This window comes from Microtus oregoni, unplaced genomic scaffold (assembly GCF_018167655.1).
Source record: "Microtus oregoni isolate MIOR12 unplaced genomic scaffold, Mior012 000011F_ref0000422, whole genome shotgun sequence".
Classification (NCBI taxonomy): Eukaryota; Metazoa; Chordata; class Mammalia; order Rodentia; family Cricetidae; genus Microtus; species Microtus oregoni.
In genome coordinates, this window is record NW_024543070.1 from 3,074,303 (window position 1) to 3,092,843 (window position 18,541).

The 18,541-nt window shown below is 40.7% G+C and overlaps 1 protein-coding gene across 1 annotated transcript; it reads right to left on the reverse strand.

Annotated features, from left to right (window-relative positions):
* Window positions 1-15,625: 15,625 nt before the first annotated feature.
* LOC121453639 (glycerol kinase-like) lies at window positions 15,626-17,278 on the reverse strand. The gene has a single exon (XM_041660542.1). It carries the CDS (start codon window positions 17,276-17,278, stop codon window positions 15,626-15,628), a length of 1,653 nt encoding a protein of 550 aa, XP_041516476.1.
* Window positions 17,279-18,541: the final 1,263 nt, after the last annotated feature.

An 18,541-nucleotide genomic window follows, 5' to 3' on the forward strand; every position in this document is an offset into this window, starting at 1 on the left:
ATATTTCTTAACAAATGTAGTTTTACATTGTGCTTGACTGGTTGTGTTATTACCTCCACACTAGAGATCTATGTGACTTATGTGCTGGCATTATAGTTATGGTACTCTATTACCACTTTGATAAGCAGAAATAACACAAAGGGAGGGAAGGTTTATTTGTGCCTTGTGGGTTTTGGGCAAATAAATTAGGTTTTTCGATATAGTCCTTAGTGAGGTTGATTATCATAGTTGTTAGAGGCTTCACCTCAGAACAGCAAACAACAACAAAGGAAGAAAAATCTTGCCAGGATCCATATATATGGAGCCTACTTCTTTCAATTAGTCCTCACCTTCCACAGTTGGAGCATATGCTAGCCATCTGTTCAGGTCTTTGAATCCATTAATGGATTAGTAAATTGCTAAAGACACATCTCTCATGAGTCAAGCATTTCTCAAGAGCCCCAGCTTTGAGCATTGCTTACAACCCGTAGCCTTCTCAAGACAAATATTGTGGGTGGACATGTCAAATGTAACCTGCAATAACTGCATTAGGGTATTCTGGATTTAACTATGCCATTAACTCTACTTAACATATTTATCTATAATTGTATATATTTTAATGACAATATCTACCACCCTTAAAAATTCCCTAAGCCTTTATTACAAGGCATGTATAGTAGTAATAAACTCCTTTACCTTTTGTGTGAAAAGCTTTAAAAGTCTTTATTCCTCTTCCATTTTTGAAACACTGTTTTGTAGACTCTAGAATTTTCTAATTGGTAGCCTTTTTGTTTGTCTGTTTGTCTCCAGCACTTTGGATATATTTTATCGTTATCTTTCTGTCTTCAAGATTTCTGCTAAGAAATCTGCAGGTGGAGTTTTGCTTATTATTTGACAATTTTCAATTGATGCTTTTAGAATTATTGGTATTAGACTTAGACTTTTTAATAACTGTTATTTGAATTTTGCTGATTTGTTTTGTTTTTAAGATAGGATCTTATCGTGTATCCAAGGATGGCTTGGAACTGACTGCACAGGCCAGGATAATCTCCAGCTTGTCTACCCACCTGCTTCTGTATGCTGTGTTTACAGGCATGAGCCACTCTGTCCAGCTGTTTGACTTGTGGGAATTGCAATTGCAACTTTTCTCAATGAGAACCTTTTAAAACAGAATCTATTTGGCAGCTTAGGAGCTTTATGAATCTAGTTGCGCACATCTCTCCCTAAGTCTTGGGAACATTTAAGAAATGATTTCAAGGCTGTCTTCACAACTTTCCTATTCCCTTTTCATTTGATTTCATAATCAAAAGGCATGCCTTCCAATTTTCCAATTTTCAAATTATGTATTCTACTTTATCTAGACTTTTGATGGAGTTCTACAATATATTTTTTATTTCATTAACTTGTTGGTTCATCAACTATTAGTTCTGTGTGGTTCTTATAACTATGCCTTTACCCAATTTCTATTGTAGATCATTATTTTCTGAATTTCAGGGCATTATCTTTTTTTCATTCTCTTGTATCTCATTGGGTTTCTTGAAGACCATATTTTGAGCTCTTTCAGGCAAGTTGTAAATTGCATCCCTTGGGGTTAGTTACTGGAGTTTGGGGCTCCTTTAGTGGATTCATAATCGCTGACTTTTCTTTTGTCCCCGCGTTAATATCTGTGTATCTAGTAGATCAGTCACCTCTTCCAAACTTTGTAAAGGGGCCATTGTGGAGGAACACGTCCACCTACTCTCCAGTTGAGCAAAGTGTCAATGGCTGTACTTCTGTGTGGTCACATTGGTGTGGGCTTCATGCGGCCTCTTCAGCTGTGATTAGCATCAGTGATGGCTGCAGGGACTTCCGAGCTCTAGGTTGCTGCAGTTCCTGGTATAGACTGCATTTGCATAGGTCACTAGATCAAAGGCTTTAGGGATTCTGCTGCTACTTCGCTTCTATCAGGAGTCTTATGTGATGGATCTGCTATGGCCCATGGACAGCCACAGAAGCACTGAAATCCAAGGGCACAGATTCTTAACCTGGCTATAAAGTGAGGCTTCTGCATTCAGGGTCTTACAATACCCCTGTGCCATGTGAGGCTTGAGACATAGGTTTAGTTTTTGAGGTATTGGTATACATATTCTTTCACTAAGCTGGGACCTGCTGTTCTGTGGTACATTTCAGTAGCTTAAACGTAGGGACTTGGCTCTGATAATGGTGGGTCAGGAAACAGCCTGAGCATGGTTCTGGACAAAAAGGTGTCCAAGCTCCAGAAACAGGCACCCCAGAGAGAAGCCCATTGCAACTTTGGTAACTAGAACTAACAGAGCTCAATAGAAGTGCAAGCTCTGGAGGGGTGGGGCATCACTGGATGGTGCCTGTGAACCCCAAGATGGAGGAACATGGCAGCAACTTGGGGGTGCTTTGATGAAATTTGCCAGTGGGAAGGGTTGTGGAGTGACAAGATGCTGCTCTGGACCACGGAGAATGAGGAATGTCAGTGGAGAATGAACAGTGCCTGAGATAGGGAACATTAGCATTGTGAACAGCAAACGACCAGATCAGTTCCTGACAGTGACAATGACTGAATGCTCAACAAAGCTCAGCCATGACTGATTTCTGGGACTTGAAGTATTGAATCTGCTGGGCTGTGTGGGTCATCCCAGCCTCTTACTGATGGAGTAGAGCCATATCAGCTGAGGAGCAGAACATGCAACTACTCAAATATGCCCAAGGCTTAAACTCCCCGCTGCCACACACACACACAAGAGGGCAGTATGTTGAATCAGTTCATAGCAGGTCGGTAACAACTCCAGTAGTTTAAGGTTCTAGGGGCCTAAGAGTGTGTCATCACTTCAGCTTAGCAGCTCTGCCAGTGGGCATGGTCCATTGGGGTGGATGAGGGTTTGCCATGGCTCTGAGATGATATAGCATAGACTATGGGGGTATGAGAGTTTGGCACAGTCTTGGTGTCTTTTCTTGTGAGCGTGCAGCATGTGGACTCTGGAGAGTTACCCCAGGCAAGCTCAGAACCTTTGATGCCCACAAGGGTTTTGGAGGTTTCTAGAATCTTTTTATTACCTTTCACCTTCAGATCCATCCTGTTTCAGAGTTGATCTTCATTTCGGGGAGGAAAGGAAGAGGAAGGCCTTCCTGGGTTTTAGCAGCTAAACTACTTCTTCCTTTACTGGCTTTGGCTGAAAGACAATTGTTATTTACTGTGCTTTGCGGGGGTTTTAGAAGCTTCTAATTGGATATCTTGTCCACCTGCACCTCTTAATAGAAATTTAGGTTTAAAATATTGTTCTTCTGTCTCAGTGGGTGGGTGCACCCCTCGTGGTCCCGACTTCTTTGCTCATGTTCTCCCTCCTTCTGCTCCTCATTGGGACCTTGGGAGCTCAGTCCAGTGCTCCAGTGTGGGTCTCTGTCTCTATCTCCATCCATCACCAGATGAAGGTTCTATGATGATATGCAAGATATTCGTCAGTATTGCTATAGGATAGGGTCATTTCAGGTTCCCTATCCTCAGCTTCCCAAGGAACTAACTGGGGACCTCGGCTTGGGCATCTGGGAGCCACTCTAGGTTCAAGTCTCTTGCCAACTCTAAGGTGGCTCCCTTCACTAAGAATTGTGCTTCCGTGCTCCCCTATCCAACCTTCCTTTATCCCAATCCTCCTTTTTCCCCAAGTTCCCCCCATTCTCCCCTTCTCCCTTTTCTCTCCCCATCTCTCCTTACCCCCATCCCACCGCACCCCTAAGATCTCAATTTTCTCCCCGGCCATTTTGTCTACTTCCCATAGCCAAGAGGACAACTATATGTTTTTCCTTTGGTTCACCTTCTTACTTAGCTTCTTTGGGATCACCAATTGTAGACTCCGTGACCCTTGTTTATGGCTAGAAACCAATTATGAGTGAGTACATCCCATATTCATCTTTTTGGGTCTGGGTTACCTCACTCAGGATAGTGTTTTCTATTTCCATCCATTTGCATGCAAAATTCGCGAAGTCATTGTTTTTTACTGCAGCATAGTACTCTAAGCTGATCTATTGGGAGCTCACCAAGGCCAGCTGGACTGTGACTGAAAAAGCATGGGATAAAACTGGACTCTCTGAGCATGGCGAACAATGAGGGCTGATGAGAAGCCAAGGACAATGGCACGGGGTTTTGAACCTACATAATGTGCTGGCTTTGTGGGAGCCTAGCCAGTTTGGATGTTCACCTTCCTAGAAATGGACGGAGAGGGGAGGACCTAGGACTTACCACAGGGCAGGGAACCCTGACTGCTCTTTGGACTGGAGAGGGAGAGGGAGAGGAGTGGGGGGAGGGGGAGAAGGGTGGGAGGAGGGGGAGAAGGGTGGGAGGAGGGGGAGAAGGGTGGGAGGAGGAGGAGGGAAATGGGAGGCTGGGAGGAGGTGGAAACTTGTTTTTTTTTTCTCCTTTTCTCAATAAAAAAATGGGAAAAAAAGAACATATAAGAAAATAGAATAATAATTTTTCAATATCATTTTACATAATAATGTAAAAATTGCTAAATGGAAATAGTGTAAGAGTTCATGATAATTATATTTATTTTCTGTCTTTTGTGTAAATAAAAATTATCCTATTTTATTTTTTTCAAAATTTAAATAAAAAAAATAAAATATTGTTCTTTCTGTCTTGTTTGAGAAATTAAGGGGTGCTGCGCTTATTTTCTCACAAAATACTTAAATTTTTTGTTTCTAAAAGTTTATTTCATTTTTTTCTTACTTTATACAAGGTAAGAATGAGCCACAAATTTCTTTGTAGCATAGTTACATCCCTTAAGTTGGTTATATAAGTAACTGCGTTCTTTAAAATATAACTAAGGGGGCAAGGAATCCACAATAATTTGCTGAGTCCTTACCCTACCACAGACACTGACATGACTGGATCAGAGAGAGGTTAGCTAGGGAATGAAAGGAGAGATAGACAGATAGATGTACAGAAGATCTGGCATCAGGAGGACTGGGCTTGCTCACAGAAAAGCCTTAGCACTCATCAACAACCTTCAGACTCAAGAGGAATGCTCAGCTTAGCTATATTTTGAACTTCACCTAGGGGAGGGGATCGTGGGGGAGAAGATCCTTTGTCAATTTTCCGTGGATCTGAGACTAGGGTCCTTGTCATACCCATATCAACAATACACATTCATTTAGGACTTCTCTGTAGATGGAAGTTTCTGTCCCACTTTCTATTAGTGAAGCATTCTCATCTTGCTTCCTCTGCATCTGGCCTTTCCTCTTCCCAGAATTCTTTTAGTCTGATTGCTCTGCCTGTACTTCCTACCTGGCTACTGGCCAATCAGCATTTTATTAAACCAATACAGGTGACAAACCTTTACAGTGTGCAAAAGTATTATACCACAGCAGTTTAACTGCCCAAAGACACAAAGTTTAAAACCTACAATTCTACAAGACCACTGTATTTCTTTATCTAGTATGAGAATGGTGAGAATTCATTTAAAGGTTTTCCTAAAACTAAAACTAGTATTATGAAATGATATAGCTGGGCCACTTCCGGCAAACCCAAAGAAGCCCAAGCCAGCATAATGCTGAGATGCCTGCCACTCACACTTACTGTTGCGTTTTTCACAACAGCTAAGCAATGGGATCAACCAGGATGTACACCATCAGAGGAAAGAGTAAAGGAGGGTAGGAGAGATGCACAATAGAGATTTACTCAGATATGAAGAATAACAAAATCACGTCATTTGCAGGAAAATGAATGGGACTGTAGGTTCCTGGGAGAGCAAAACAAGGCAGGTTCAGAAGGTGACTGTTGCATATATTCCCACACATGTGAAGCCTAGACTGTACACACAGTCATGTAAGCACACACATAAAGTACAGGAGTAGAATGGGGACTATTTGGGAAGAGGAAGTGGAATGGACCAGTAGGAGAGAAGAAAAGTGAGGGGAAGGTTAATCCGTGTGAGCAAAGCATCTACCTATGTGTGGATATGTCGAATGCCACCTACCATTTTCTGAAATGAAAATATGCTGATTTGTAAAAACCTCAAAAAGCTAAAAATGCATGAAGCATTTTTTGCCCTAACTCATACTTTTTAGTGACTTCAGCTATTCGCACTTTAGTTTTTTTATTCCATTTTCATTAAATGCAGAGGGAAGAACAGATATGGCTAATCTAATTTTTATATAAGCAGCAGGAAAATGACCAGTGGTTGATGGTCCACTTCAATGGTGGAAATCTATCAATATTGACCAAGCAGTTATGCAACTTTATTCCTTTCTTATTTTTTGAATGATAACAATCCTTATGACATTGTCTTCAAAATTATTTCACAGCAAGGAAATGAGGGGGAGAAGAGGGATGGAGTATTTTCCCCTCCCACCTGAATTGTGCCCAACTGGCAGAAAATACCAAGAGTGTCAGCATGTTGCCTTAATCTGACTGAAAAGGAGAATAATAATTTCCATTCTTATTTAGTCCCCAAACACCAAAATGAATTATGAGAATTGCACATTTTCTCCGAAAGCTTGCCTTTTACATCCCCCTCAACTCTCCCTCTGCCCTGCCCACCGTGTGTGTGTGTGTGTGTGTGTGTGTGTGTGTGTGTGTGTGTGTTTGTGCAGGGTTGGGGAATGCAGTATGTACAGATGGTCCTCGATCGTGCACAGAAACTTCTGGAAATGAGCTGTTTAAAATCCCTTCTCTAACAATCATCTCTCTACTCCCTTCTACTGAATTCTGAACAGTAAACCTCCACATTACCCCAAGCCTGCCCTAATTAGCCAAAGCCTGCAGAGCAGAGTGTACTGTTGCAAATGTCATCCTCAGGGCAGTGTTGCAAAGAGGTTTTCATGACAGCAGGGCAGATTAATACACTGGCGTTTCTCTCAGTTTTGGAAACGGAAAGGGTTGTTTTTCTTATTTTTTTCTGTTACTGTTAAACTGTATTAAATGCATATACATATATACACACACACACACACACACACACACACACACACACACACAGAACTCTTTTGGATCTAATTATGATTTGGATTCCGAAAAAATCATAATCCCCAAATGAAGAATATATTAACAGAGGCAATGCCTTCCAAAGCAGCATTAATCAGATGCCTGTGTATGACTAGTTTTTGGCTTTGCTAGGAAACTTACTCTGACCCCATCTTTTTAAACGTAAGCTGTACATTCCAAGAAACATTTTTTAAATCAGTTATCATTATAAAATCATTATTTTTATCAGCAACAGACAGCTAGCACATTCAAACTGGATGGTTTTAATAGTGGTTAAAGGAAGAATATTTCCAAAGGTGTGGGCAGGATGTTGAAAAACAGAAAGGGACAGTGCCTAGGAATTCACTCCATCCTAAGCTGCAGAAGGAGGGGAAGGGCACTCTTCCTGTAACTGAGAGACTTGAATAAGGAACCACAGTCTTCAGTGAAGGCGTCTGACTGTCCTGTAGGAAAGAGCAATGAGAGAAGTGAAGGAGCAGGGATCTGAACTTATGTTCCTGCTGGGCCAGCCTCACCAGGTCTCAGCTCATGGAAACCAAGGAATGCTGACAGTAAGAGAGCCTCTTGCTACGAACGGGGCAGCTGGAAGGATCCAGCATGTTCGTATTGAATCAATGAATGTTTATTCCATCATTTCTGAAGGTTTACCGTATGCATGAGCTGGACCCAAAGAGAATTTACCATAGACAGCAACTCTGGGTTGGAGAAAGCGTGAAGTGTGAATACGTGGGAAGCTGCTGTCATAAGATAGGTTTCAACATTAGCTTAGTCACATCTGAGTTGTAAGACTTTAAATTTGTCACTTCAAATCCTTGGCAAAGGTGTCTATCAGAATGGTGATGACAATCTTTTACTTTTGTCATTGATTGTCGCTACTATAAAAATTATTAAATTATTTAGAGCACATGAAAATATTCTGAAAACTATAATACACTTTGATTTTAAGTTGCTTTGAACAAATTCTCTGAAACTATGACATTTTCAGTGATTTTATTAATCAATTTTTTTTAACTTAAAAGAGAAATATGATCTGGGAGGAGGTGGCTTACGCCTTTAAACCCAGCACTCGGGATGCAGAGGCAGGCAGATTTCTGTGAGTTTGAGGCCAGCTCTACAAAAGCTAGTTCCAGGACAGGCTACAGAGAAACCCTAAAAGCTTAGAGAGGAGTGGGGGGGAATGAGAGAGAGAGAGAGAGAGAGAGAGAGAGAGAGAGAGAGACAGAGAGAGAGAGACAGAGAGAGAGAGAGGGGATTGTCAAAGTTATTTGTTCATTTAATTGTTTACAAAATTGTATCTTATAGAAGAAAACAAATGCCTAGAATATACTCAAAGACTTTCCCTAGGGAATTTATAATTTCTTCCATCAGATTAAGTGCATCTTAAAAATTGTGTTGCATATAAAGACACTGCCTTGCTTATTACAGGTACTTATTTCCAGAGAGTTTAGACAAATGTGATGATCTGACATTTTTTTGGGAAGTAAAAACATAATGCAACAGATAAAGGATAGAATCTTTGGGTACGTGCGGCTCACACACTCTAGGTCTCTGAGCTAGTTATGAAAAGTTATGGGAGGTACCCTAATGATACTTTGGGACATGTACTCAGAGGATAGAACTATGGATCCAGATTATAGCTTAGGAGATTTTAATACAACACTCTCAGAAATGCAAGTGGTTAGAAAACTGGCAAGGACATGTGGATCTATAAAATACTTAAAAAATGCAGGCAAGAGTCTTCTAAAGAAAATTTCTCAAACATATGATTCACTCACAATAATAGATTGTTCAACTAAAAATAAACTCATAACAAATTCCACAAATCAGAAACCATAATGTCATATCCTCCAGCTAAAACGCAGTCAATTAAAATTTGAAAACCTCTTAATGGAAAGATAAAGAGAGCAAGATCAAGAAAAGGAATCAGTTCACTTGAAAATGCAAAACCACAGATGATTAAATAAAGTAAAATATTAAATATAAATGAATCTAACTAATATGTAAGCAAAAGAAGGGAAAAGCACATATGTAAGAAAAGAAAGAAAAGACTCAACAGTTAGGATTAGACATTAAGCACATTCCACAACTTTGGCCCAAGTCCACTGTTCTATGAGAGGCCATGCCCATCCCCACACCTTTAGGAGAGATCCCTGCACAGATAGTCAATGCTTTTTCAGAGCCTGCCAACTTCCCAACAGCACCCCTCCCCTCATTTCCATATCCTCGCCCACAGCTTCAACACAAGCCCATTGCCCTAACTGGAGGCCACACTGGTACCTGGAACCCCAGAGGCCACACAGGCTGCCATAACCCCAGAGGAGATACCCTATTGGACCTGAGAACTTATCCAAATTACAGGTCACTCAGGCCAGATGAACAGAAAGGAAATGGAAACCAAAGACAATAAACATCCATTGGACAAAGATAAACTCAGAAATTGTCGCCTAAACCTATATTTGCCCTAAACCCAGATGCCTAGGGGCCAGCGTAAGAACACCATCATCAACAGCCAGGTCAATACGGCCTAGAGAAGGACATGCCTGTAAAGGTACAAGAAGCTAACAGAGCACTAGAAATATTAGACCAAGAAAGAAAGTCCCCAGACACATAAGAATCAAAACACTAAACATAGAACAAAAGAAGAATATTATAAGCTGCAAGGGGAAAAGGCCAAGTATTGTATAAAGGCAGACCTACTATAATTATACCCAACTTCTCAATGGAGACTCTAAAAGTCAGAAGGTCTGGACATACGTCTTGCAAACTTTAAGAGACCACAGATGCCCACACAGACTACTGTACCCAGCAAAATTAAATAATATCTATCAGCAAATCCAGCCCTACAGAAGGTACTAGAAGGAAAACTCCATCCCAAGAAGAATAATTACACCCATGAAAACACAGAAAATAAATAATCTTACAGCAACAAAACCAAAAGAAGGGAGAAGCATGCATGCAAACACACACACACACACACACACACACACACACACACACACTGCTACCACCATCAACAAAGTAACAGAAATTAACATCATTGGTCATTAATATCTCTCAGTTTCAGTGGGGGCAGTTCCCTAATAAAAAGATGCAGGCTAACAGAATAGATGTGAAAATAGGATTGATCTTTCTGCTGCATACAAGAAACACATCTCAATATGAAAGAGACATTATCTCAGAGTAAAGGGATGGAAAAAGAATTTTTACAGAAACAGACCCATGAAGAAAGTTGGTGTAGCTATTCTAATATCTAACAAAATAAACTTACAAGCAAAATTCAAGAGATGCTGAAGAACATTTCAGATTCATCTGAGGAAAAATCCACCAAGATGATATCTCAATTGTGAACATCTATGCTCCAAACATAGGGTTACTCACATTTGTAAAAAAAAAAAAATTACTAAAGCTTAAATCACACATAGAACCTCACATATTAATAGTAGGAGACTTCAATACCCCATTCTCACCTATGGAAAGGTCATTCAGACAAAAACTAAACAGAGTAATAAAGGAGCTAACAGACCTTATGACTCAAATGGACCTAAGAAATATCTACAGAGCATGTCACCCAAACACAATAGAACATACCTCCTTCTCAATACCTCACAGAATTATCTCAAAAATTGACCATGCACTCAGTCACAAAGAAAGTCTCAATAGACATAAGAAAACTGAAATAACCCCCAGTATCTCATCAGATCACCATGGATTAAAGCTAAATTTCAACAACAGAAACAACAGAAAGCCTACAAACTCATAGAAATTGAACAATTCTTTATTGAATGATTACTGGGTTAAGGCAGAAGTAAAGAAAGAAATTAAAGACCCTAAAATTCAATGAAAATATATGTACAACATACCCAAACCTTTGGGACACAATGAAAGTAGCACCGAGAGGAAAGTTCACAGCACTAAGTACATTCATAAAGAAATTAGAAAAATCTCATATTAACAACTTAATATCACACCTGAAAGCTCTAGAACAAAAAGAAGCATACATACTCAAGAGGAGTAGATGGCATGAGATATCCAGGTGAGGGCTGAAATCTACAAAATGGAAAGAAAGAGAACAACACAAAGTATCAATGAAACAAAGAGTTAGTTCTTTGAGAAAACCAACAAGATAGACAAACCCTTATCTAAGCTAACTAAAAGGCAGAGAGAGATATTAACCATATTAACAAGATAAGAAACAAAATGTTGACAAAACAACAGAAACCTAGGAAGTCCAAAGAATCATTAGCTCATACTTCAAAAACCCATACTCCACAAAATTGCAAAAATCTAAAAGAAATGGACAATTTTCTTGATAGATACCACTTACCAAAGTTAAATTAAGAACAGATAAGCAATTTAAATAGACATATAACCCATAAGAAAATAGAAGCAGTTATGAAGTCTCTCAACCAAAGAAGCCCTGGGCCCGAGAGCTTTAGTACAAAATTCTGTGAGACTTTCAAAGAACAGTTAATACCAATATTCTTCTAATTACTTCACAAAGTAGAAACAGAAGGAACATTGCCAAATTGATTTTATGATACCAAAATCACCCTGATATGCAACCACACAAAGACTAAGCAAAGAAAGAGAATTACATACCATTTCACTCATGAACATTGGTGCAAAAATACACAATAAAACACTCAAAAACTAAACCCAAGAAAACATGAACAAAATCATCCTCCATGATCAAGTAGGCTTCATCCCAGAGACGCATTAACATACAAAAATCAGTGAGTGTAATCCACTGTATAAATCAACTGAAGACCCATAATTCCTGAATGTCTGGAAAAGCCTGGGATAAAACCGGACTCTCTGAACATAGAGGACAATGAGGACTACTGAGAACTCAAGAACAATGGCAATGGGTTTCTGATTCTACTGCACTCACTGGCTTTGTGGGAGCCTAGGCAGTTTGGATGCTCAACTTACTAGACCTGGATGGAGGTGGGGGTTCCTTGGACTTCCCACAGGACAGGGAACCCTGATTGCTTTTCGGGCTGAGGGGGGGGGGACTTAATTGGGGGAGGGGGAGGGAAATGGGAGGCGGTGGCGGGGAAGAGACAGAAATCTTTAATAAATAAATAAATTAAAAAAAAATAAATCAACTGAAGAAACAAACAAAACCTAAATCCTACATGATCATCTCATTAGATACAGAAAAAGCCTTTGAAAAAAAATCCTAAGTCTTAGAGAGATCAGGGATATAAGAGACATACATAAACATAATGAAAGCAATGTGTAGCAAGCCTATAGCCAACACCAAATTAAATGGCGAGAAATTCAAAACAATTTCATTAAAACCAAGAACAAGACAAGGCTGTCTACTCTCTCCATGTCTATTGAATATAGTACTTGAAGTTCTAGCTAGAGCAATAAGACAACTAAAGGAGATCAAGAGGCTACAAATTGGGAAGAAGTCAAAATATTGCTTTGTGCAGATAATATGATAATATACATAAATGACTGCAAAAATTCTCCTATAGAAAATATTTCTCCAGGAAACACCTATAGCTGATGAACACCTTCAGCAAAGAGGCTAAGGTAAAGGTTAATGCCCCCCACAAAAATAATCAGTAGTCCTCCTAACAAAAACAATACTCTTCACAATAGCTGCAAATAAAATAAAATATCTTGATGTAACTCTAACCAAGCGAGTGAAAGATCTTTATGATAAGAACTTAGTCTTTGGAGAAAGAAATTGAAGAAGATACCAGAAGATGGAGAGAACTCCCATGCTCATGGATCAGTAGGATTAGCATAGTAAAAATGGCCGTCTTTAGCCAGGTGGTGGTGGCGCACGCCTTTAATCCCAGCACTCGGGAGGCAGAGGCAGGCGGATCTCTGTGAGTTCGAGGCCAGCCTGGTCTACAAGAGCTAGTTCCAGGACAGGAACCAAAAGCTACAGAGAAACCCTGTCTCGAAAAATAAAAAAAAAAAAAAATGGCCGTCTTTGAACAAATTTACAGATTCAGTGCAATCCCCATCAAAATTCTAATGCAATTCTTTACCATCTTGGCAGAACAATTCCAACTTCAGATGGAAAAACAAAAAACCCAGGCTAGGTAAAACAATCCTGTACAATAAATAAACTTCTGGAGGCATCACCACCCCTGCCCTCAAGCTCTACTACAGAGCCCTTGTAATCAAAACCTCATGAGAGTGGCATAAAAACAGACAGGTGGGTCAATGGAATTGAATCGAAGACTTAGTCTTAATTCTACACACTTGTGAACACCTGATTTTTGACCAAGAAGCCAGAATTATACAACGGATAAAAAGAAAGCATCTTTGAGAAATGATGCTGGTCTAATTGGATGTTGCCATATAGAAAAATGCCAAGAGATTCATATCTACCACCCTACACAAAACTCAAGTCCAAGTGGATCCTTCGAAGACCTTAGCATAAACCCAGATACACTGAACCTGAGAGAAAGGAATGTGGGGGAATACCCTTGACACATTGGCACAGGAGACAGCTTTCTGAATAGAACACCAATAACACAGGCACCATGATCAACAGTTAATAGACGGGACCTCATGAAACTGAAGAATTTCGCTAAGGCAATAGGATGAAATAGGCAGCCTACGGAATTGGAAAAGATTTTCACCAACTCCACCTGTGACAGAGGGCTAATTTTCAGGATATATATCAAACTTGAGAAAGTACAAATCAACAAACTAAATAATCCAATTGAAAATGGAATACACAGACCCAGAAATACAAAAATGGTATGTTCTCACTTATGGTGGATATTAGCTATAAAGAATAACCTTGCTGCAATTCACAGACCCAGAGAGGTTACTTAACAAGGTGGGGACACACGGATCTCCCTAGGAAGGGGAAATAGAAGAGATTTTGTGGGTAGACAGTGGTGGGTGGGGACAGAGTATTAAAAGAGCAACTGGAAAAGGGGAGCATTTTAGGGTCAAGTAGAAACACAGTGCAAGGGAAACTCCCAGGAATCTACAAGGAATACCCCAGCTAAGACTCCTAGCAAATGTGGATATGTAGCCCCAATCGTTCATTTCCTGTGACCAGGCAAGACTTTCAGTAGGGAGACTGGAACACTAGTCCAGCTACATCGACCTACAGTCTGTCCTGCCTATGGGACATGCTGGGGTAAGGGGTGGCACAGAGGTTGTAGGAGTGGCCAACCAATGACTGTTCCAGCCTGAGACCCATGCCACAAGAGTGAGCCCACTCCTGTTTCTGCCTGGAGAAATCGGGACCCAGAAGCTGAATGGCCCAGAGACCTAGGATAGAACCAAACATGACTGGAATAAAAAAAAATGTCAATGTAATGGTATTCTGCTATACTTAGAGATTGGTACTTAGCCCAATAATCACCAGAGAGGCTTCATCCAGCAACTGGTGGAAACAGATGCAGAGATCCACAATCAAACATTAGGCTGAGCTTGGGGAATCCTGCTGAAGAGAGGGAGTGATATAGATATGAATAATTTGCTAATGCTTTATTGATAGAGATTTAAGGTCAATTTTGTTATATGTATAAGTGTTTCTGATTTTGATTAAGGTATTGTGATTGTGTAGTTCATTTAAATATGTACTGTATAATTAAGAAATATAGGTTGTTAATGGATAATCATCGATAATAGTAAAGCTTGTAGTCATGTTAGATTTTCTAGATATATAGAGATATATTTTAGATAGGCATTCTTCATGTCTTTCAAAGATTACAGAATAGGACATTTAATGTTTTAATAACTAAGGACTTTTCACAACAAGGGAGGAAGGATTATAAGAGCCAGAGGGATCAAGCACATCACAAGAAAACCCACAGAATCAACTAACCTTGGCTCATAGGGTAAGAGTTGTGTAGCTTGGTCTTCTTGTGGAGAGGTCTTCCTTCCTAAGAGAGGGAGCAGGACCTGTCTCTGACTCTTTTGTTTGCTTTTGGGACTCTTTTCTTACTGGGTTGCCTGGACCAGCCTTATTATGAGGGGAAGTGCCTAGTCTTATTGCAACTTGATGTGCCATGTTTGGTTGCTATCCCTGGGAGGCCTTTCTCTGAAGGGAAAGGAAGAGGAGTGGATGGGGGTGGTGGGTGGAGGGAAGGATTGTAAGGAAAGGAGGGAGGGAAAATATGAGTGAAGAATAAAAAATAAAAATGAAAAAACAAAAAGAATTTTTAAAAATTAAGTAGATCATAAAAACCCAATAGCACATATAATCAGATGTGGTCTCTTTGGAAATGCCTTCTAATGGAGGCTATATTGTAAACAAAATGTGAATCCTTTTTAGAAGGCGAGTAAAACCCATAATTAGGCATTTGTGTGCAGAGCCACAAACCCTGGCTCATCCAGATCCCAGTGTGGTCAAAGATCACAATCGACAAAATGTGAATAAGAAATGGACAGGATGTCAGTACCCTGGAGGGGGTTCTACTAAGAGGGGCTCACCACAGTGAAAACAGCTAATGTTAAGAAAAAGAAACTAATCTTTCTGTAGCACTTCTTTTTCTGCTGCTCTTCTTTATTTCACGCCATGGGTCTTCTTTGAGATACATACAACAAGGGACACATCAATTTGGAGTCTGAACGGTGGCATCACATTGAGACAACTGCTAGAGTCTCTCATTAGGTAAAAAGCTCTTAAGTGAGGAATCCACAAGGTGGCCTGATTTGGGGGACACCTTAGATGTACCTTGCTCCAATCAATATCACCATGCTACTCACGACATAAAAGCCCAGAGTCAGACTGGCAAAGATACTCGGGTCACGACTACCTTCGGAAGACTGAGTCATAACCCAACCCATTGACTTCATCACAGCTTTCTTCCATGTGGAATAACGGACTTCACTTTCCTCAGCTTTGATCCGAGGTTGAAACTTCTCCATTTGGACCACTGATAAGTCCTTGGGATCCAGACTCCACACACTAACTCCCTCTGCGGCCCCTGCTGCCATGGCGGCTCCCAGGGCAGTTGTCTCTGGCATGGAAGGTTTCATCACGGGAATGCACAGAATGTCAGCTTGCAGTTGCATAAGAATTTTGTTTTCGGTCATTCCTCCATCTACCTGTAAATGTTTCAGTGGGATTCCACAATCGCGGTTCATGGCATCTAAAATCTCTCGGGCTTGGAAACAAACAGCTTCTAGGGCAGCAAAGGCAATGTGGCATTTATTGGTAAACTGAGTGAGTCCACAGATGATCCCTCTTGCACTGGGGTCCCAATAAGGTGCATATAACCCGGAAAAAGCTGGAACAAAGTAGCAGCCATAAGAACTGCCTACTTGTTCAGCAAGCTTTTCAATATCTCTTGATGCCTTAATAATTTTCATATTGTCTCTGAGCCAGCTAACAACAGCACCAGCTATAGCTACAGAACCTTCCAGAGCGTAATAGACCGGTTCCTCTCTGCCAAGTTTGTATGCCACTGTGGTCAGAAGACCGTGTTCAGAAACTACACACTTTTGGCCTGTGTTACATAGTAGGAAACAACCTGTTCCATATGTGTTTTTGGCTTGTCCATCCTGGAAGCACATTTGCCCTACCAAAGCAGCAGACTGATCCCCCAGACACCCGGATATCGGCACACCTTCCAATGGCCCAGTTTTCATTAGCCCATAGATCTCAGAAGAGCTCCGGATTCTGGGAAGGATGCACATGGGAATTTCAAAAAACTTGCAGAGCTCTTCATCCCACTGCAAAGAATGAATATTGAAAATCATGGTCCTGCTCGCGTTACTTACATCGGTACAGTGGACACCTCCATTGACGCCTCCAGTCAGGTTCCAGATAAGCCATGAGTCAATCGTTCCAAAGAGCGCTCTGCCATCTTCAATAGCCTTTTGCACTTTCCTCACGTTGCCAATGAGCCAGTGAAGTTTCACCGCGCTGAAGTAAGTGCTGATTGGGAGGCCTGTCTTGGTCTTGACAAAATTATTGCTTACTGAAATGCTTTTGCTGAGTTTCTCCACAGTGGACTGGGTCCTTAGGTCAAGCCACACCAACGCATTGTAGAGAGGTTCTCCAGTTACCTTGTCCCAGACTACAGTAGTTTCTCGCTGATTGGTGACACCAATAGCTTTTATGTTGGAAATCTCAATGCTCTGCTGCTTAAGTTTCTCACATGTTTTCTCTATACAGTCGTACACGGACTGTAGGATTTCCTTTGGGTCTTCCTCTACCCATCCTTCTTTTGGGAACTCCTGTTTTATTTCCACTTGATGGTAATTAAGTAGTTCAGCAGTTTTAGGATTGAAAACAAAAAACCGTGTTGAGCTGGTCCCTTGATCCACTGCCCCTACCAACGGCCCCAAAACCGCTTTCTTAGCGTCTGCCATGAATCCAGCTTTGGTGGCAGGTTATCGCGTCTGGTTTCCTTGGTGATGACAGTGGGCGTGGGAGGGTTTGGCACGAGACCAGAGGCGATTGGTTGAACCGCTGACTTCCTGGTAACTACCTCATCCCTGATCGTCCTTGTTCTCCAGAGGAGTAGGACCAACCTTGGATATAAAGCAGGCATCTTGAGCTTAATTTGTTCAAAAGTTAACCTGGGATGTTCCCTCAGCTGTCCTGTGTTCCCAACTTAGTAAACACACTTTCTTTTAATTCACCCAGTTTCTCTGCCAGTATCCTAGCCGATTATGCCCGTTCTCATAAGTCTCACAACCTACCAGGAAATCCAGCCTGTTCTCTCTCTAAATTACTACCGCTTGCCAAATTTACTGTCATCGTCTAGGTACAAGTCACCCGCACCTTTCTCTTTAATGGCCTACAGCAGTGTCCTCCTGGCTGGTCATTTCCCAGTCTCCTGTTCTAAAAAGTGTTCTATTCAAGCTTCGGAATGGAAAGATTTCCTGAAAATAAAAATATGATCATGCCCTTCCTTGGTCAAAATCTTCTCATTGTTTCCTATATATTTACAAGAAAATTTAATGCTTTTCTGATCATCTGGAGAGTTCTAACTCATTAAGGTTCTTGGTTATGCCTTCTGCTTCATCCCGTAGACTTTTTGGAGATAGCAAAAGGAAAAGAAGCAGAAATCTTATACCTAGGTGCATTATAGTCAGCAGGAAATTTATATGGACCTATCATTGTTCAAAGTGAGCTATGGAGTGAGGGTCATCAAGCCAGAAGCAATAGCTGCAAGCAATATGGTTTCCTGGCTAAGAAGGACCAGTTCTGTATTCTTGGCAGAAAGCGTTGGCCTCATCCAGATGCACACGGAGTGATCAAGGAGAAGCAGATACACATCTACCACTGCTGAATGACGAAGAGAACTGGTCTACCGCATCTTGGCTTCGTTGCCTTCGTCTCTAGTAACACAAACACTAGTTAGACTTTTCTTTCCCATGAAGTAACTAATTACTAGGTAAGTTATTTTAAGTCCTAGCATTACTACTAAGAAAAATAAATTCCTTTCTGGCACCACCTTCAAAGAAAAATTTCAATAGGATTAGGTTCCTTTAATCTACGTGTGCATAATAATAGCTTCTAAAAAGGCTTCATCAAATCCTTCTCTATCTCATCTTTTTTTCAGCTGCACTGAAAAATAGCCCTTTATACTCAGCTTTTATGGTAAAGCCTTCCCAAAGTACAAATTT

Bases quoted from the DNA above. Each gene is read 5' to 3' on its own strand.
- LOC121453639 (XM_041660542.1), bottom strand. From the start codon at position 17,278: ATGGCAGACGCTAAGAAAGCGGTTTTGGGGCCGTTGGTAGGGGCAGTG.